Source organism: Arvicola amphibius, chromosome 9 (genome assembly GCF_903992535.2).
Source record: "Arvicola amphibius chromosome 9, mArvAmp1.2, whole genome shotgun sequence".
NCBI lineage: Eukaryota > Metazoa > Chordata > Mammalia > Rodentia > Cricetidae > Arvicola > Arvicola amphibius.
The window spans coordinates 69,595,093-69,616,773 of record NC_052055.2 but is presented as its reverse complement, the minus strand read 5'-3'; the positions used below and the strand labels follow the sequence as shown (position 1 = coordinate 69,616,773).

The 21,681-nt window shown below is 49.5% G+C and overlaps 1 protein-coding gene across 1 annotated transcript; it reads right to left on the bottom strand.

The window, feature by feature from the left end:
• Positions 1 to 421: 421 nt before the first annotated feature.
• Positions 422 to 21,403, bottom strand: LOC121677313. The gene is given in 7 exon segments (XM_042055754.1): positions 422 to 451; positions 453 to 603; positions 14,912 to 15,106; positions 15,204 to 15,316; positions 17,475 to 17,583; positions 18,758 to 18,894; positions 21,305 to 21,403. Coding segments are annotated over 7 exon segments (834 nt in total).
• Positions 21,404 to 21,681: the final 278 nt, after the last annotated feature.

The window sequence follows — 21,681 nt, the reverse complement described above, 5'->3', positions numbered from 1 at the left end:
TGGAATTTAAGTTCGTTGTTCCTGAATTTTAGTTCTAATACCTGTAAGACCTTTGTGACTCAGTTTCCTCCTCGCTCAAAGGGCTCTCGCGTAGCGCTTTGCTCAGTGGATGTAAGGCTTTATAATAGCATCATTTAGGGCAGAGCCTGGGACTTGTGAGAGATCTACAATCAGCCTTTTTGATGGGGGGCGGTGGCCACCCGAGGATGGATGGAGTGGAGGAACAGACGGCAAGGGTGGGCCCCCTAAGGAAAGACTGGAGATGGGGGCCCAGGATTCTCAAGCTGTAGAAAAGAACTGATGGCTGGGGAAGGGTTCTGAGAGTTTTGACAGAAGAGGAATAAAATGCAAATGATATTCAAAGCAAGATGCTAATGAGTTTCTATTCTTCGAGCGGCTACAGCCCAGGTCCACTGTGACGCTAGAGCTGGAGAGAACTCGAGGCCCGGGGGAGGGTCCAGGAGCCCGAGTTTCGGGTGTGCACCGTGACCGAGAGTGTGCGTGTGTGAGTGTGTCGCGAGCTTCTTCCTCCGGAATGTGCCGTGAGGGCTCCGGGTGTGCTCGCACCAACATGAAAATGAGGTCAGGGAAGGTCGTTCCACTCTGCCGCATAAATCAAGGAGGAAAGGGGAGTGGATGTGAGAGACAGTCCCTGGAGACTGGGGGGAGGGGGGGAGGGAGAAAAGGGGAGGAGAGAAAAGTTCCATCCATGTAGACTGTAAGAAGGGGGTTTAAGGCTCTTCAACCCTGAGCTTCCTGCGCCCAGAACCAGACAAGAAGAACCCCCCACCCCCGGTTCTTAACACGTATGTTCTTTCTCTCTGTCTCTATCTCTTTGTGTCTGTCTCTCTCTCCAATCCCTACCTCCAGGGTCTTACTATGTAGGCCTGGCTATGTTCCGGAGAGGGCTGCCCTTTGCCATCCTTTTGCCTCAAGACTCTAGCCTGCGCATATCAGGCTCCTCATCTCCCCCAGTAACTTGGCTACTGTCACCTCCCCCATCTCTCTCCTCCCTGTGGGGTATCAGGGAAGGACTTGCTCTTACAGTGCCTCCCTGTGCCCAGCTGGGTGATCCCGGTGGGTGATCTTCTCCGGAACCCAGGCTGCCCTGAAACTGGAGCAGACAGGAAATTTCCAGGCTACTCTTGCTCCCAGGAAGCCAGACCACGTGCCAGAGGAAAGTGGGGGTGGAGCCTCCAATTTCCTACAATGGGAGATGTAAGTCAAGAAAAATGAATGGGTGGAAGGGTCACCCTTGGAAACACCTCCATGGTGACCAGGAGCTGTGTTCCTGGTTGGCAGCGAGAAAGGCAGAAGGCGTCCTGGGCTGGATGGTACCTGGGCCTGCATCAGATTCCTTCTCCACTCTCCTGACCACAAAACACCATGTGGCATTCCGCACAGTGGGTACAGCCAGGTGCACCCCAGTACATATTGAATTAAATGCCCAAAGGGCCCACACCAGCAGAACCCTAGCGTGTTCACATTTGCTAGGTCATGGGTTCATTCCACAGACGGTGAATTTCTTCCAAATGTCCAGCGATGTGATGATAGGGTCGTGGGTGGGGGTGCTGACGCTTTCCCTGGGTAGAAAGACAGGTGACACAAGCGTGGGGCTCCAGGTAGAGAATGTTCCTGCTGGAAAGAGACAGTGCTTGCCCAGGAGGACCGCATGGGGGAGGAGGAGGCCTTTACAAAATAAGGGATGGGCCAGGCAGACTTCTGGAGGGACAGTGTGGGTGGCAGAGAGGACCCCAAATGTAGAGTCACATGTGGGAGGGGTCTGATCTAGATCAGGGAGAGGGGTGGGGCAGAGGTCAAAAGAAGGTCAGGTGGACCCAGAAGGTGGTGTGGAGTTTTGTAGGCCCTGCTGGGGGGCCTTGAACCATGAGTCAGGTGGGAAGGAATGGCATCATTTGATTTATGTTCTTTAAAAATGGTCCACAAAGACCAAGGGAATTTAACTAAGTTTTCTTGGTTTTTCAGGGTTACGAGTTTTAAAAATTGTCCTGTTTCAACTATAGACTATTGAACATGTAGGCCAGCTGATGTCCTCCACTCCCGACAATACAAGTTTAAAAATTGTCTGGAACTGGACAGCAGGTAGGATCTCTAAAAAAATAGGCCAGCCTCAGAATCTGGCCAGTGAGGTTCCTAGGACCCCTATTTCTGAGGGTGTCTAGTGTTTATACCCCATAACTCCTGCCTGCCTTACTCTGGGGCTGTTCCGGATTGTGAGACAATGGTGTGTGTGTGTGTGTGTGTGTGTGTGTGTGTGTGTGCATTTGTGTGCATGTGCACACTCTGTAAGAAGGTGACATCCAGGCTTTTTGTAGTGCATGTTTCAGACTGGATGGTGGAAGCCGCCAGGTGGTCTCACACAGCCCCCTAGCAGCCAGGAGGGACACTGCACAGAAGTCCATACCAGATGCGGAGCTGTTCCAGGGCGACAGGGGGCGCAGGGACAGGTTATGGGTTTCTGCCAGGTGCCAGGTGTTTGTCATCAGAGTAACTCAAGGAGATTTGGGTTTCCGGAGTAACTTCATCCCTGAAGTCCTGACAAGCAAGATGCTTGGTAAAAGGATGAGCGGGGGAGGAGGGCGCTTCTGCAACCTCGGTGGCAGGGAGCAGATGAGCCAACCTCCCTTTTCTAACTGCAAGGTGCAGAGATCCTGCTTGGTGTCAGCTCCAGCTCAGAGCTGGGAACCATTCTCCGTCCTCTGCTGCCTCCTAGTGGGCACGGATGACATTGCCATTGTCAGACAAGGGATGTGAAAATTCTGTGGCGATCAGGGTGCAGAGCAGCCTAGGGCTATGTGGTAGCCCACCTAACACCAGGGTTGTTACCTCCAATAAGCTTTTTTCTTTTAAGGATGGTTCTCACTGCGTAGTCCTGGTTGGCCTGGAAATCCATATATAGACCAGGCTGTCCTCAGTTTCTCAGAGATCTGCCTGTCCCTGCCTCCGGAATGCCTCCGCTCCAAGTCCGCACTGACCCACCTCCCCATGGGCTTTCAGAGGAGCCATCTGGTTCAGAGCAAGAGTCGTGTTTTAATCGTGGAGAATACAGACAAAACGATCCCTCGAGGTTGTTCACGTGTCTTCCAGAAAAATAGGAATTTGTGCCCACATAAAAGCCCATAAATAACGGCTCATAGCAGCTGTCTAATAGTCCAAAGAAACAAGACAAACTGCCTCCACTTCTCCACAGAACTTTAGTTTTAGAAGCCATTTACTGCATCTGTTTATTTATGCACACCTACCATAATATGCATGTGGAGGTCAGAGGACAATCTGTGGGAGTCAGTCCTCTCCTTCCACCGTGTGGGTCCTGGGGATGGAACCCGGGTTGTCAGGCTTGGTGGCAAGGGCCGTTACCCACTGAGCCATCTCGCCAACCCTGACCTTTAAACTTTAAATTATTACAAGCGCACAGACAGTTCAAAGACAGTGCACAGAGGTCCCAGGTTCCCTTCACAGAGATCCACCTGTCTCTGCCCTCCTGAGTGCTGGGATGAAAGGCGTGCACCACCACCGCCTGACTTTCATCTTCAGTGTAACGGACATACAATGTATGTTTTTCTGAAAATCAATTATGTTCTGGTGACGTAATGCGTGCCTGCTCGCGCACACAGATCCATATGACAGCGGTGACTGCACGCCTGCTCGTGCACACAGAACCGCGTAACACCCTGCGAATCCACAGCTGCAGTGCACACACCTCCGCGTGGCACCCTGTGATGTAGACGTGGCCTCGTTTATCAGCTCCTCCTCCATTTGTGTCCATTTGATTGGTTTCTAAGCATGACCACTGTCTACAAAGCCATAACTAACATCTTCTTTTTTCCATACTATTTTTATTGATTTCGAGAACTTCACATCATGAACTCTGAGCATCCTTAATTCCCAGTACTCCCAGGTCCACCCCAACTTTTGGAATCCCCCCAAAAGAAGAAGAAAATGAAAGGAAGGAAGGAAGGAAGGAAGACAAAAAATAAGTCCAATTTGTTTTGCTCATGGTCAACCAACAGCTTTTGAGACTGAATTTTCTCACAACCACTATCACTGTTGGGAACAGCCAATCTTAAATTGTTATTAATTTGATGGGTACAAAATGATCCACTCAAAAATATATGTTTTTATATATATTTTTATTATTTATTTATTATGTATACAATAATCTGTCTGTGTGTATGCCTGCAGGCCAGAAGAGGGCACCAGACCTCATTACAGATGGTTGTAAGCCACCATGTGGTTGCTGGGAATTGAACTCAGGACCTTTGGAAGAGCAGGCAATGTTCTTAACCACTGAGCCATCTCTCCAGCCCCTCAATGTTGTTTTTAATTTGCATCTTCCATTTAATGATAAAGTTGATCTTGTCTTTCATGCATTGTCAAACTCCCGGTGGCCAGTCCCTTAGAGAACACCAAGTCCTTCCCCACCTGTGTCTCCCCCCCCAGAAGCCATCAGCTGTGGAGAGGTACACTTCAGCATCTTTACCACAATCTTAAGAGTTCTTTCCACGACTTTCCATCTAGGGTGTTGCTTTTTCAGGGGGTGGGCATAGGCATTGTCACAGAAGCCTTCTATGTCCCCCTTTCTCAATGAGCCTGCAGTCATCAATACCATGACAAAATACCATGACCTTTACAGTCATCAGGAGCACGGATCATGGACTTCTACAGGATCTGGTGACAGTGTGGACCACGGACATCCACATGGTCTCCAGTGTCAGCATGTGCCACTGACCGCAGCGTGGTCTCCGGTGACAGTACAGGCCACAGACATCAACACAGCCCTTGGCTGCTGCATCTGCCTAGGTCATCAACTGCCCTCAGGTGGCAGCCCAGGCAACTCACATCAATAGCCCTCGGAGTCACCACAGCTCCCGGACACCAACAAGGCTTCGGTGGTCAGCACAGACCTCAGCTGCAGTAGAACCCCACACCCAGACATGGTCCTTGGTGGAAGCAGAGACCTGAACATCACCGTGGCCTCAGGCAGCAGTGCAGGACACCTATATCAATATGGCCTCCAGAGGCAGCATGGCCCCTAGACAGCAGCATGACTTTGGACTGTAGCAACAGCTTTTTGTCTTTTTCTTGGTACACACATCATTTGTGTGTACTCATACTTACCAGAAGTGGATTTGTCAGGAGGAAGTGGATGTACATGTAATAGTTTGATAAATCTGGCTGAACTGATTTCCTAAGGATGCGTGAATTCCTTCAGCTTTCGCGACTGGATTTCCTCACAACCACCATCGCCGCTGGGAATAGCCTGGCTTTTAAGTTGTTATTAATTTGATGGCTACAAAATGATCTGCTCATTGTTGTTTTTAATTTGCAGTTCCCATTTACTGATAAAGTTGATCTCACCTTTCATATGTTACCTTTCTGTGCACGTTTCTTTGGGTGGCAGCTTCCATTGTTCTGCTCCTTCTATTCAGCTGTCGCCTCTTACTTATCAATTCCAAAGTCCCCTTTGTATTTTGGATAGTCATCTTTGTGTATCATAATTACTACTATTTAAAAATATCTTCTGTGGTATCTTTTGACATGTGTATGCATTGTTTTTCAGAGGACTGAGGAGATGGCTTGGGGAAAGGGCTTGTTATGCAAGCGTGAGATCCTGAGTTCAATCCCCAGCATCCACATGAAAAGCCAGGTGTGGTGAAGATACTTATAATCCCCTTCTGAGGAGATGGAGACAGGGGCTCTCTAGGGCAAGCTGCCTAGCTAGACAGTGGAATTGGTGAGGTCTAGGTTCAATCAAGAGCCCCTGCCTGAAGGCGTAAGTCATTAACAATCCCACACAGGTTCAGAATTATGATTAATAGAATAGTTATTTATTTAAAGGGGAAAACTTACAGATCACTTTCCCAGACAACAGCCCTCTGCACAATCAGGAAAGGAGCCTAGTCGCCAGAAGCGGAGCCAGAAGTCAGAGAGCAAGCAGAGGGCAATTGCCGCTTTTTTAAAGAGAGATCACGCCCCAATGGGCTGGTATCTCAGCGGCTGGCTATTGGCTGAAGGAGCAAAAGGAACTCCCGCAACACCTGTCTCACTGAATAAAGTGGAGGATGTTGAGAAAGGCCTCCAATGTTGATTTTGGGTTTCCACTTTCACATGTACACATGCACGCACACACACTTGTCTGCACATATGCACACATATACATTCAAACATATATGCACACACGCATACACATGCAAAAAAGGAATGAGAGATCCAAGGTGGATGGCTCCTGAGTAACACTTGGGCTTGACTTCTGGCCTCTTCATGCACACTCACATGTGCATACACATGTGTTCCTGCATGTACACAAACATGCACCCTCCCTGCATTAGTCAGGGGTTTCTAGAGTTACAGAACTTATAGACGGAATCTCTCTATCTATAGAAAGGGATTTTTTAGGATGGTTTGCAGGCTATGGTTCAGGTAATCAAACAGTGATTGGCTGTGAACAGAAAGTCTAAGAATCCAGGAGCTGCGCTCTCTGAGGCTGGATGTCTCAGCTGGTCTCCAGTAGATGCTGCAGTGCAGAAGAAGCAGGCTCTAAGGCCAGTGAGGGAATGGACTTGCCAGTGAGAGCAAGCAGGGAAAGCTCAAAAGCTTCTTTCCTCCAAGCCCTTCAATAGGCTTCCAGCAGAAGGTGTGGCCCAGAGTAGAGGCATTTCTTCCCTCCTCAAGATCCAGACTAGAAGTGGATCTACCTACTTCAAATTAAGCAAAAATCCCTCCATCTTTAAATCTTAGCTAATTCAAGTTAACAACCGAGAATAGCCATCACCCTCCCCTTTTACACACAAAAGGACTGTTTTTCAGGTGGAAACTTCCTCTGGCCTGGTCCCTGGCACTCTGAAGGGAGATACCTGGATGTAAGGCCAGTCCTTCCCCAGGGAACACCTAGGGATAATTCTTAGCATACTGATGATGGTAAGGAGCCCTGAATTCCCTGCTGGTGTGCCCAAGTTCATCCCTTGGAACTCAGCAGAGCAGAGAGCCAGCCCATGTCTGCAGTTCCGGGGGAGTCATGAACTCTTGTGTGCTGACCGCTGCGTGCTTGGGACTGGGGACGGCCTAGTTGCGGGGACTTGTCCATTCTCCCTTGTGCATAGGGCACTGACTACAGCGACTCACTCTTGGTTCTTGGGCTTAGCTGTGTCTCCTCAGGCTTCAAGCTATAGGTGGGCTGCCCAGAGTGGAACAACCTGCTCGCTCTGCTTGCTGTACTGCCTCCTGTCCTGCTTGGCCCATCTTCCCAGCCTGTACCTGTTGTCCAGTGCCCACACAGGCCAGATGAAGCTATAAGAAAGAGGCTCCCTCCAGGCAGCCCTTCTCTTTAAGTTCTTGAGTGAGGAGTGAGGGGCTGAGGGAGTGAAGTGGTCCCTGGGAGCTGGGCCTGGCTTCTCAGGACCCCTGAGAACACTTGAGGAGGAATTGAGACAGGCTCAAGATCTTGTTGGAGAACGTCGGAGGCCTGGGAGTGTTCTCTGAAGAAAGAGGTAAAAGCAAGGGGAGGTTAGGAGGCTCTCCCTTCATGTGCTTGGAGCTCCCTTGGCCCTGAGATGCCTTGGTTCTGCTTCTCCTGGGCAGCCTCAGGAAACTCCTGGGTTCTCTGTCACCTCCTTGCCTAGCTTCCCCCTCAACCCCTAGCAAGTTTGGTGGAGGGGAGCTGTGGTCTACTCAATTTTCCCCACCAATTTCTGGGTCCTGGACTTATCTATCCACCCTAGAAAGACAGGCTGTCAGGGAGGACAGGCATGTGAACAGTGACTAGTGTTACAAATTCTACCACACACTACTGGGTTCGTAAGACCCGACAGGCAGAGAACTGGGGAGGAAAGATGGGGAGGAGAAGGAAGGAGACAGTAGAGAGGAAGATGAAATCCAGCTACAATCGGAGCACATTCAGGCATAGACTGGGCACAGGTGGCAGAATCAAACCCAAGAGCAAAGAGCAAAGATGGAGGTGGCGTGAGAGGCATGGGATAGAAAGCACTGATGGGGTTGGTGCAATGGGGGAAGCCTCACCCTGGAAGCCTGGCTGGATCACTAGTTCCCCGGTCTCCGTTGCTAAAGCATCAGTAATACTTGCTGAAAAAAATAGGTGAGAAAATCAGATGTATCTTTTCCTTATTAATATTCATGCATAATTTGCCAAAAGAAGAGATTTAAACCCCCTAGGAACTTTTGTGGGAGGTGCAGTCATTTCAGTGGTCTGGCGAGCAATGCTAGTTCAGGGCTGCACTGAGATGCTGCACCGCTACACCTTTATCCTAGCACTGGGGAAGCAGAGGCAGACAGCCATCTGTGAATTTGAGGGGTCAGCCTGGTCTACCTAGAGGATTCTGGGCCAGCTAGGGTGTGTGTGTGTGTGTGTGTGTGTGTGTGAGAGAGAGAGAGAGAGAGAGAGAGAGAGAGAGAGAGAGAGAGAGACAGAGAGAAGAGGTGGCTAGGGAGGAAGGGAGGGAGAAAGGAGGGAGGAGGGAGGATGTCCTGCTGTGGGGACAGCTGGGGAGGTAGTTCCTTCTAATTTGTTGCCTGTTGCAGACTCTGAGGGTACTTTTCTGTATATCCCCTATTGCAGGTCACCTGTCTAATTAGCATAGAAGAGCAGGATGGGGGACTTTGTCACCTGAGCTCAGAGACCAGGTGCTCCTCTCACTTCTGTATTTTTAACTCCTTCCATTTTTTTTAATGCAGAGGTATTTTAAAATAAATTGCAGATATTCTGACATTTTGTCCTTAAATAATTCATTAGGCGTCTCTAAAGAAAGAACTACTTGCTATATAGAAAACAAGCGTGCCCAAGTCAATGCCGTCTCTATCTATCTGTCTGTCTGTCTGTCTGTCTGTCTACATACGTATATGTGCACATATGTTTCTCAAGACTCGCTCTTGGCCTGAGCTCACATTCACACTGCGTGGATGCACAAGGGCTGCATGCAGGGAATGGCTGTCCCAGCCTCCGAGCCACCGTGTACCTGTACCAGTTGGATACGGCCGGCCACCTATCACTGTCCAGCCTCGGATGACTTGGGTTGTTGGTGTGAGCGAGGGTGAGGATAAACTACTCCCAGATGCTGGCTGAAAGCTGGGGACTTCAAAGGGGCTTTCTCTGACTTCTGCTGTAACAGCCTCCAGGAGTGGCCATTGGCATCGGTTCCTTTCCCAGATGTCGTCTGTCTGTGTCTCAGAAGAGAACACAAAAGGTGTAATCATGCCAAGATATAACCTATAGTTATCAGAGAGGAGGGAGCCTCAACTGAGGAGCCTCCTGTGTTCAAACCTGTAGGGTATTTCTTAATCAGAGATAGCTGTGGGAGGGCCAGCCCACTGTGTGTGATGCCAACCCTGGCTGCTGGTTCTATAAGAAAGAAGGCTGAGCAAGCCATGGGAAGCAAGCCAGTAAGCAGCACCCCTCCATGTCCTCTGCATCAGCTCCTGCCTCCAGGATCCCCGTGGAGCTCCTGACTTCCTTTGTGATGGACTACAATGTGGAAGCATAAGCCAAATCAGCCCTTTCCTTCCCAGTTGTCTTTAACCGTGGTGTTCCACCACAGCCGTGATAACTATAAACTATGACTAATAGAAATGGGGCTATCCTCAGGAATTCACAATGTCTCCCTGAGATGTGACTCTGGTGACTGTGCTGGTGAGCAGAGAGAATGTGGGAAAAGTGTCAACAGACTGCTCTGGGGACCTCAGTGCCATCCCTGACCTTTGGGCAGAAGGAAGACAGGTGCCTTGTAGTGGGAGGCCACTTGTTCATTCCCGGCTGCCCAGAACCCCAAAATAATCACTCAGAAAACTGTATCAATTAAATTGCTGCTTGGCCCATTGGCTTATGCATATTTCTAGCTAACTCTTACATCTTGAATTAACCCATTCCTATTCATCTGTGTATCGCCACGTGGCTGTGGCTCACTGGCAAGGTTCTGGTGTGTCTGTCCCTGGTGATGGTTACATGGTTTCTCCTGACTCTGCCTTCTTTCTCCCAACATTCAGTTTGGTTTTCCCCACCTAGTTCCACTCTACCATTTCATAGGCCAAGCCAGCTCCTTTATTCATTAACCAATAAAAGCAACACATATACGGATGGACTTGCTACATCAGTGCCTCTTAGAAATGAGTGCTGGTCTGGGATCCTCTCCTCCGGCCTTTGGTGAGGACTCCAGGTGGTGGATGTTCCGAGGTAACTGTGGTGCCCTTCCCCACTCCTCCTGAAAAGGGAGTGGTGACAGAGGTTTCTGTCCTGCCTGGTCCCACAACTGTTCAGTCCCAAAGAAACACACCGAGGTCTACATTAATCATAAACTGGTTGGCCTATTAGCTCAAGGTTTTTATTAACTCTTATATCCTACATTAACCCATAACTTTTCTCTGTGTCAGCCACGTGGCTTGGTACCTTTTATCAGCGAGGCATTTTTATCTTGTTTCCTCTGTGTCTGGGTGAAGACTGTAGACTGACTCTTCTCTTTTCAGACGTTTCCTGTTCTCGTTGCCCTGCCTATACTTCCTGCCTGACTACTGGCCAATCAGGGTCTTATTAAAGCAATACAACTGACAAATATTACAGGGTACAAGATCATTGTCCCACAGCAGGGGAGGGTGAAATACAGAGCATGGGGATGAGGTAAAGACCTCGCTCCTCAAGGCTGAGGGGTGCTCAGCTCATGGTTGGGAGCTGGCTAACTATGGGGTGACTCCACAGACCGGAAGAAGCTGGCGAGGACAGGAGGACTAGGAATCAGGTCATTTTCACAATTGAACCCCTAAAGGCAGAGAGAGAGAGGGGGGCCTCTGGTGCCTCAAAAGGTAGCACCGACATGGGGCTGGATGGCAGAGGACAAGCCTGCTTCATGATTCAGCTGGACTTCTGGAATCTAATTCCTGGGGCTAATGGCAGGTCAGGGGCCTGATCTTGTCTCTTTTCTCTCACTTGCCTCCCTTTGAAAAATTTGAGGTGAGTCTTTCCAAGAATTCCCTCAGAGGCAGCTCCCTCAGTGTCTCACACCCTACTGAGGCAGTAAGGACAGAGCCTGGGTATGAGATCCAAATCTAGTCTCCAGAATCCTGAATCTGGCTGACCCTTCCTTCACAGAGCCTTCTCTGAGCTGTCAAGGAGAGAAAATGGAGCCATCTCCTGCCTCGACAGCCTAGAGCCCACAGCACACATGGTTTGCCTTCCCTTTGTGACCTGTTGAAACTCTGCAAGAATTTTCAGAAAGCTCTGAAGAAAGAGAGACAGACGAGAGGAGAAAGCAAAAGACAAACAAGCAGGCAGAGGAAAGAGAATATACGCAAAGCTTAAAAATCAGTTTAAGAGGAAACACTTAGACCCAGGTTCATGGCACAAGCTGTCGCCGTAGTTCCAGAAATGGAGGCAGGAAGGTCAGTTCAAGGTCAACATTGCCTTTGTCAGGTGTTCAGGTCCAGTCTGAGCAACAGGAAGCCCTGCCTCAGAAACAACAAAAGGAGTTAACATTTCAATATTGCCAAAGAAAAGATGGCACGCCCAAACCAAACAGGCATTCTGAGAAATGAAAGGTGGACCACAGACATTGTGAATAGTCGTCTGGGAAAGCTGGGGTGGGGTTTGAAGACTTGATTCTTAAGTCTCTGTTGAAAGCTTGACATGGATCATGGCTGTAGTCCCAGCAGGGCAGGATGATCAAGATAAGCCTCGGTTACATAGCAGGATGGAAGCCAGCCTGGCCTATATGAGACCCCATCTCATAAACACAAAGAACTCAGACAGATGGCTCAGCGGTTAAGAGCACTTACTGCTCTTTCAGATGACTGACATTTGGCCCTCAGTACCCACATGGCAGCTCACAACTGATCACAATGCCAGCTCTAGGGGATCTGATGCCCTCTTCTGGGCTTTGCAGGCACCTGCACTCATGTGACCACAAACAGAAACAGCCCCTCTGAGATTAATGAAAACTGAATGGGAATAAGGAGAGAAAAGATGGTGAAACCAGAGGCTCTATCTGGAGAGAAGGGCTACGTATCAGAGAGAAAAAGACATAACAGCCTCACGGGAGTGGAGAGCTGGGCAGGACCCTGGGAGCTGAGCGACTGGGCGGAGACACAGAAGGAAGGGCAATAGAAAGGTCTAGAGCCTGCAGCCATGTAGCTTGGTGACAAGGACGAGAGGAGTGGGAGGGAAGGAGGGCACAGTGGGGGACATAGGTGAGGGGTGGGAGGGATGGGGGTTCAGTGGAGGACATAGGTGAGGGGTGGAGGGAAGGAGGTTTAGTGGGGGACATAGGTGAGGGGTGGAGGGAAGGGGGCTTAGTGGGGGACATAGGTGAGGGGTGGGAGGGAAGGGTGACAGTGGGGGACATAGGTGAGGGGTGGAGGGAAGGGGGCTTAGTGGGGGACATAGGTGAGGGGTGGGAGGGAATGGGGACAGTGGGGGACATAGGTGAGGGGTGGGAGGGATGGGGGTTCAGTGGAGGACATAGGTGAGGGGTGGAGGGAAGGGGGCTTAGTGGGGGACATAGGTGAGGGGTGGAGGGAAGGGGGGCAGAGGGTGACATAGAGGGGTGGAGGGAAGGGGGCACAGTGGGGGACATAGGTAAGGGGTGGGAGGGAAGGGTGACACAGTAGGGTACATAGGTGAGGGGTGGGAGGGAAGGGTGGCACAGTAGGGTACATAGGTGAGGGGTGGGAGGGAAGGGGGGACAGTGGGGGACATAGGTGAGGGGTGGGAGGGAAGGGGGCAGTGGGTGACATAGAGGGGTGGAGGGAAGGGGGCACAGTGGGATACATAGGTGAGGGGTGGGAGGGATGGGGTGCAGTGGGGGCATAGACTTGGGTAGCATGATTGTACTGATTGACAGTATTCAACTTCTGAGTAAGCCCAATGGAGTAAAGCGATGAAAGTTGCCCTGCCGACACACCATAATACCACAAGAGAACTCTGCTGCAGGGATGTTAAAAGCTTCTCTTTTATCAGGACGTGTGGTACTGGCCACTGATGGATAAAGATATCTAGAGAGATGGTTATGTCTCTGAGTGTTACTACCAGATTATTGAAACAATGAACTCCAGAGAAACGGGAATTTCCCCAGGAATCTCACACTGGGAGATGGAAAAGGCTGGCTGTAGCTGGGAGTGGGGGTTCACAAGCCCTAACACCCTGTCAGATGACCTTAGAGGATGAGAGGATGGATCAGTAGTGGGCAGGAGCACACATGGCCAGGACTGCTTCGCTGTGCATAACTTTAGCCTCTACTTAAACTGTAATCTTACTTCAGGACCTCAAAGACGAACCTGAGGGAGTTATAGATCTCTGTGTCCCTCCTCCCAACGTGGTCACAAGAAATAAATCTGTTTCTTTCTGCTCTTCACTATTAATTTTCTTTTCTTTCTTTTCTTTTTGATTTTTGATGATTGGGGACTGAACTTGACTCAGGGGGCACAGGCTGTGCCCTCCAGCTTGATAACATAATATTAGGGAGGCTCAGGTCTGTATTGAGCAGTAGAGCCCTGGACTTTGGACCAAGTTCTGGCCTTTTATTGAAGAATTATGCTATTTGGAGGTCAGGGAGGAGGTCCTGGGAGCCCCGACTTGAGGGAGACAGGCCACCAATCTTGGGACTTGTGAACTGGGCTGAGTTAGATGCCTCCAGGAAACTCTTGTGCAGCCCACATGGCTTTCTCAAGGCCCTGGGTTAAAGAAAAAAATGGACAGTCATACCTGTTCTTGGTGAACACAGGTGTGCCCTTTCTCCTCACAGGTGTGCCCTTTCTCCTCACAGGTGTGCTCTTTCTCCTCACAGGTGTACCTTTTCTCCTCACAGGTGTACTTTTTCTCCTCACAGGTGTTTCCTTTCTCCTCACAGGTGTTCCCTTTCTCATCCCAGGTGTGCCCTTTCTCATCCCAGGTGTTCCCTTTCTCCTCACAGGTGTACCCTTTCTCCCCACAGGTGTGCCCTTTCTCTTCACAGGTATACTCTTTCTCCCCACAGGTGTGCCCTTTCTCCCCACAGGTGTGCCCTTTCTCCTCACAGGTGTGCCCTTTCTCTTCACAGGTATACTATTTCTCCCCACAGGTGTGCCCTTTCTCCCCACAGGTGTGCCCTTTCTCCTCCCAGGTGTGCCCTTTCTCATCCCAGGTGTTCCCTTTCTCTCCACAGGTGTACCCTTTCTCCCCACAGGTGTGCCCTTTCTCTTCACAGGTATACTCTTTCTCCCCACAGGTGTGCCCTTTCTCCCCACAGATGTGCCCTTTCTCCTCACAGATGTTCCCTTTCTCTGCATAGGTGTGCCCTTTCTCCCCAAAGGTTTGCCCTTTCTCCCTACAGGTGTGCCTTTTCTCCCCACAGGTGTACCCTTTCTCTCCACAGCTGTATCCTTTCTTTGCACAGGTGTGCCCTTTCTCTCCACAGCTGTATCCTTTCTTTGCACAGGTGTGCCCTTTCTCTCCACAGGTACACTGTTTCTCCCTACAGGTATGCACTTTCTTTCCACAGGTGTGCCCTTTCTCCCCACAGGTGTGCCCTTTCTCCCCACAGGTGTACTCTTTCTCCCCACAGATGTGCCCTCAGCAATGCTGCTCCTGGCCTGCCATGACTCTCTCCACTTTCCGGAGTTGGCCCCATGCCTTTTACCTGACCCTGTGTACATTTCTCTACATGTCCTCTGTCCCTAAGCTGGTGACTCATTTCCTCCTGTGACTACTACTCTCTCACTCAGAACTTAGGATGACAGCTGAAGAGTAGGTGATGGAGAGGTTTTCTGGTTGTGGTGAAGGGTGGGAGCAGGGGACTGAAGCGTGGAGGAAATGCCTGCCTACAAGTCTGCTCTCAAAGACTAAGGCGGGCAAGAGGTCTGCAGGAGGATGCAAGGTGCATGGCTTCAGACTTGAAAGGCTATCAACATTTTTTCTCACCTCTGTTCTCTGGTAGGTTCCTGTTCTGAGCCACCAAGACAGAACGTGTTCTCTGCTCCATTTGCCCCCAGTCCCACTATGCACCTGGGGAGCAAAGCTATCAGCATCAGGATCTTGATGATCAGGAGTCCATAGAACGCAGAGACCAAGGTGTTGAGGGCTGCAGGATCAGAGTCCCGGGTGGAGTTCTGCAGCCTGGAGAGAGAAGAGAAATACAAGACATGGTTGAGTGGTGGCCTTGTCTGCAGACCCATCACAGGCTTGTGTGGATCAGGTCCTGCTTAGAACTCACCCTGTAGAGCTGGCAGCAGTAGCCAGAGCTACGGGGATTGCACTGGCTCCTCCATTCTGGGACTCAGAGCTCTGTGTCTGTGGGAAGACGAGGTTGTGGGGAACCCAGGCTGCCTGTGAGGATGCAGAGGCTGTCAGGGAAGAGAAGGGACCTGGGTTAGTGGGTGGGATAACCGTCTGCTCTCACAGCAGGAAAGGAGCCAGACTGAGTGCAGGACCCGTGGGTTCAGAGGGGAAGACAGGGCTGGAACTTGGGAAAGCTGAAGTTGTTGTGTTCATGACATCACGCAGAGCATCCTTGTGGGCCAGTTGATGTGGCTCTGGGCCAGGAACATTAACCAAAGTTCAGACTTCTTGTCTCCTACCCAGAATTCCTTTATACCCCAGGCTGTTAGATGTTCACCTCTGACATCTGCCCCCATATTCATTCCCCTGGACTGTGGGGAAGTCAGTCCCTGGTGGGACACTAAGGCGGTGTGGCGGGTTTGAATGAGACTGGCCTCCATAGGCTCATATATCTGAATGTTTAGTCCCCAGTTGGTGTAACTGTTTGGGAAGGATTAGGAGGTGTGGCTTTGTTGGAGGAGGTGTGTCACTGGGGGTGGCGCTGAGGTAGTCCACACCATTCCAGTCAGCTCTCTCTCTGGCTCCTGCTTGTGAACTAGATGCAGCTGAGGCTCTATATCTTGATTAGCAAACAGCAGGAAGAGAGAGACACTGGGCCTGGCTTGAGCATTTGAAACCTCAAAGCCCACCCCCAGTGAGACACTTCCTCCAAAAATGCCACATCTACTCCAACAAGGCCACATGTCCTAATCCTTTCAAATAACGCCACTCCCTATGAGTCTATGGGGGCCATTTTTATTCAAACCACCACACCACATAAAAGAAAAAAAGTCAAGATTCTTGTCAGGTGCTTCCAGTCCCAGCGCTGGAGAGGCAGAGGTAGCTGGACTCCTGGGACTCATTGGTCAGCCAGATTAGCCTACTTGGCAAGTTCCAGCCACTGAGAGATGTTGGGAGGTTAGATGGTGGCTATCACCTGAGGAACCAACCACATCCACTAGGTGTGGTGGTAGGCACTTGTAGTCCCTGGCCTGGCGAAGCAGAGGCAGGAGGCTCTCCCTGACGCTCACAATAGGGGCCAGGCAGCTTAGGTTAAGCAGGGAACCTCAGGTCCCAGAGGGAGACCTCATCTCAGAAACAACAACAACAAAACAAATGAAAAACAATGTGGATGGCTTTTGGGGAATTCTGCTATCTGGCTTCCACAAACATGTGAACACCCCCACACACCCCTGCACATAGATAAGAAAACATGAATGTTGAAGCCACTCTCTTGTGTGTTCACAGAGAAGTGAGCCGTCAACACCATCTCTTACAACCCCAAGTCCAAGTGCAAAAGTCTGTTCTGCTCAACAACTAATGTGTCTGCAAACGGGAGCCATGTCTTGGAGACGTGAGCTGCACCATTCCTTCCTGTGGTGGAGCTTTGCCATAGTGGGGTTTTGCTGTTGTTGTTAGTTTTTTTTTCTGACAGGGTCTCAGGATAGCTCTATTCATGTTTTGAAGTGAGAAAGGTGTCTGAGTTAGGGTTTACTATGGCCGTGAAGAGACACCATGACCACAACTCTTATAAAGAAAGCATTTAATTGAGGTGTCTCGCTTACAATTTTAGAGGTTCAGTCCATTATGATAATGATGGGGAGCATGGCAGCGTGCAGGCAGATGTGGTGCTGGTTACATCTTTACCAGGCAGCAGGAAGTCAACTGACAGTCACATTGGGTGGAATCCTGAGCATAGGAAACCTCAATGTCCACCCCCACGTGACACACTTTCTCCAACAAGGCCATTCCTACTCCAACAAAGTCACACCCAATAGTGCCACTCCCTTTGGGGCCATTTTCTTTCAGGTCACCACAGAAGGAAGAGACATGCTGTCCACGTGAATCAAATCTAAGGTTTGAATGTGAGAAGCTCAGAACAGTGCCGGAGGATGGTTGTGGCATTGTCTTGGTGACTGATGACTCTCAACTGAGCAAGCTGCTAGTCTGGGTGCTGCATCTGTGCAGAAGTTACTCTCATAATCATTCATAGTGCGGTAGGACATTTTGAAATTTGCTTCTATCAACTATGATAAATGTAAATCCTTGGACCCAGAATCTAATTTTTCTACAAAAAATAAATTTAGCTAAAGCTTTCTAATTTTTCTTCTTAAAAGATGTTCTTATTTTTGTTTTATGTGTAAGAGTACACTGTACATATGTGTACCACATGTCTGCAGTGCCCACAAGGGTCAGAAACCGGAATAGATGCTTTGGAACTGGAGTTACAGATGGTTGCAAGCTTCTGTGTGGTTTCTGAGAACAGAGCAGATCCTCTGCAGGCACACCCAGTGCTTTCAACAGCTGAGCCGTCTCTCCAGCCCCTAGTTTCCATTCTTAATGCGAGAGAAGTGGACAGTTTATTAAGAAAGACTCTAGAGCATGGGAGAGGCTGCTGAGCAGAGAAACAGCATAGTTCAAAGCCCACAATTTCTATTTTGGATAGTGGCTTTGTGCACGCTAGGCAGACACCCCACCACTGGGTCTTTCTTGAGGTGGTGAGGAGCATGGGGCCTTGTGCACACTAGGCAGATACCCACCACTGGGGTACATTTCTAGACACTGTTTTTATGAAGTATGATCTCATATAGCTCAGACTAGCCGTGATTCACTCTGTAACCTACTCAGGTGTAGAATTCAAAATCCTGATGTCTTCCATTCCTGAGCACTGGGATTATAGATCCACAGCACCATATTTGGCTAAAAGACAAAAAAATTAAAAATTACTACTGATAGTCAAAGGTACATTTTGAAGACTGTGGCACCCAGTGCAGCTTGGCTATACTTCTGCCATGACAGGCTCAAATGCAGCCAGTCATAGAGTAGGCCTACTTTTCATTTTACCCAAAGGCTACAGCTGGTTCCAGCAAAGACCACAGACTGAGACATCCAAGGGGAAAATACCTAACATTCCAAAGGAAATACCTAATGTCCCAATGTCTGTAGACAGGATCACCAGTGAAGCACAATTAATAAAAACACAGAGTCAGATATTGGGGTTCAACCTGAAGACCCAAAAATCAAAGCAGCCAGTCACTTACTCTTACCTCGTCCTCAGTCCGAATGGCGATCCTACCTCCAGGAATCTCAGAATGAGACTGTGCCTGAGAGCTGTTTCCTCCCATTTTATATTCCTCTCTAGGGCTGGGATTAAAGGCGTGCACCACTGGGATTAAAGGCACACATTGCCCGGTTTCTAAGGCAATTAGTGTGGCTACTGGAATTAAAGGTGTGGGTTGCCACTGCCTGGTCTGTAAGACTGACCAGTGGGGCTTTTTACACTCTGGTCCTTAGGCAAGCTTTATTAATAAAATACAAGCGAAATGCCACTCCACACCAGATGCCTGAGCCCAGCACGTACCTGCCCTCTTTCACTAAGACACCCCTAGACACATGCTAGTCAATCAGGGATCCCTTCTCACCCCCAACCTCTAGCATGATAAACCCCACCCTGACTGGGCCTGGTGCTCTCCAATGGTACTGTTGTGTCGGGCACATGGAGGGTCCAGACTTAAGTTTGAATAAAGGCTCTTTTCTTTTGCAAATGACTTCGGACTCTGTGGTGGTTTTTGGGGGGACCCTGAGATCTGGGTATAACAAAGACATACCAAATACTTTGTTTTTGGTAAAAATAAAAAAAATAAGCTTTTGAAGTTGTTTAAAAGCTCTTATTTCTATCAACATAGCTATAAGAAACCAATTTTCTTTAAAAATTTTAAGTTGCATTATATTGCATTTATTAATTTTTAATTGTGTGTGGGGTAGATGAGTGTGTGTGTGGGTGTGTATTACTTTAAAAAATATATACACTTTCTTTGGACATTATCTCCTGGGAGTTATGGGTCACTAATAGTTCTTTTTTCCAATACTTTATTTAAATTTATTTCATGTGTATTGGTGTGAAGATGCCCTGGTACTGGAGTGATAGACAGTTGTGGGCTGCCATGTGGGTGCTGGGAATTGAACCTGGGTCCTCTGGAAGAGCAGCCAATGCTATTAACTGCTGAGCCATGTCTCCAGACACACTAATATTTGTTATCTTAGGTAAACTGACATGTAAGACTAAGATACTAAAATACGGATCTGTTACGCGTTTGTGCATGTATTTCCTATTTTGAGACAGGGTTTCATGCAGCCCAGGCTGGCTTTGAACTCTTTTTTTTTTTTTTTTTGGTTTTTCGAGACAGGGTTTCCCTGTAGTTTCTAGGGCCTGTCCTGGATCTAGCTCTTGTAGACCAGGCTGGTCTCGAACTCAGAGATCCGCCTGCCTCTGCCTCCCGAGTGCTGGGATTAAAGGCGTGCGCCACCACCGCCCGGCTGGCTTTGAACTCTTATCTTTCTGCTTCCACTTGCTGAGTGCTGGGATTACAGGCTTGTGTTACCGCACCTGGTCTCTGCAATTTCTCCCCCTATAGGTGTGTGTGTGTGCATCTGTGTGCGTGTATGTGTATCTGTCTGTGTGCCTGCATCTGTGTGTGCATGTGCCTGTGTGTGTGTAATCATCTGTGTGCATGTGTGTGTATGTGCGTCTCTGTGTGTATGTGTGTCTGAGTCTGTGTGTGCATGTGTCTACATGTGTCTGTGTGCACGTCTGTCTGTGTGTCTGTGTGTGGGGGGCATGTGTCTGCGTCTGTGTATGTGTGCATCTGAGTGTGTGTGCATGTCTGTGTGTCTCTCTGTGTGTGTCTGTGTCTCTTCGTGTGTCTGCATCTGCGTGTGTGTGTGTGCGTCTGTGTATCTGTGTGTGTGTGTCTATGTCTCTGCGTGTGTCTGCATCTGTGATGACTGTGTGTGTGTATGAAAAGAGTCACAATGTGAAGATGAGTAGGCACAGTTGTGATCCACTAAACTTAGAATTTACTACACTTCTTATAGCACAAGGAATTATTTTACTCTAGGTGTGGTGGCACACACTTTAAAGCCATGCTTGAGAGGCAGAGGAAGGCAGATCTCTGTGAGGTCAAGACCAACATGGTCTACAAAGGGAGTTCCAGGACAACCAGAGCCTCTGTGAGTGAGACCCTGTCTCAAAACAAAACAAAACAAAACAAAACAAAACAAAATCTACCCCTTCCTCCAGACCAACGAGATGTGTTAGCTGGTGTACGCTGCAGTGTTGCTTGATGAACTGAGTTCAGTCCCTTGTTCTGCATGGTGGCAGGGGAGATCTGACTCTTACAAGTTGTCCCCTGACCTCCACACATGTGCCGTGACATGTTTCTAAATGTGTGCATGTGCACATAAGTTAATGTAATAAAATATTACCTTCCCTTTGATTTTTTCTGATCAGAAGACCCTCCTGACTTTGGGGGTTCTAGCTCATTGACCATCTTCTGGACCAGGAGTAGTAGACAGACCTCCACCCTCATACCAATAAGCCCACACACGGACCTACACAGATGCAGACACACACACACACACACACACACACACAGAGAGAGACACAGACAGATGCGCACACACACGCAGATGCAGACACACGCAGAGACACAGACACACACAGAGACATACAGATGCGCACACACAAGCAGATGCACACACACAGACGCAGGCACATGCCCCCACACACAGACACACAGACAGATGCGCACACACACACACAGATGCAGACACATGCAGAGACACAGACACACACACACAAACACATAGACAGACACGCACACACATGCAGATGCACACACACATAGACTCAGACACCCCCCCCCCCCAGACACACAGACAGATGTGCACATGCACACAGACACATGTAGACACACACAGAGATGCAGACACACATACACATACACCGGGAGTCACAGAGAATGTCTGCCCTGCCACTCTTTGAACTACTGGCACCTCTGAGTGTGATCTGGAGAACAAGGTCAAGGGCGTGCATAGCATTTGCCGCACACCAGGCCTCTGGCAGCCGCACCCCCCCCACACACACACACTCATAATAGTTCCTTTCTCCCCTCCTCACCTTGGAGCAGCAGCAGCAGCAGAGAGGAGAGTGGGCACCTTCTGGCCATGAGGTCCTTTTCCTGCAGCTGCTGGGGGATCCCGGGGGACCGGTGGAGCGAGAACTGAAGGGGGCTTGGGAGCCTCAGCTGTGACCATCGGTCTGTCTGGGAAGGCTCCCCCGTACTGCTCAGGTCCCAGCCTCTGCAGAAGGTGTTTGTTCTCTCTTGTGCCCAGCTGCCCTCTGTGCTGGGTTCCACTAGGGGAGGAGCTTCTAGGTCAGGGGAAACTGTGGTCAAGCCCCTGGCCTTCTCATGTCTTCTTTCCCTGCTGCCTTCTTTTTGCAGGCCCCAGCCTGCCTGCCTCTAGAACTGATGAAATATGATTTGAAATATGATTTGAAATTTGAGCTTCACGCCCAGAAACTTTGAGGTCTG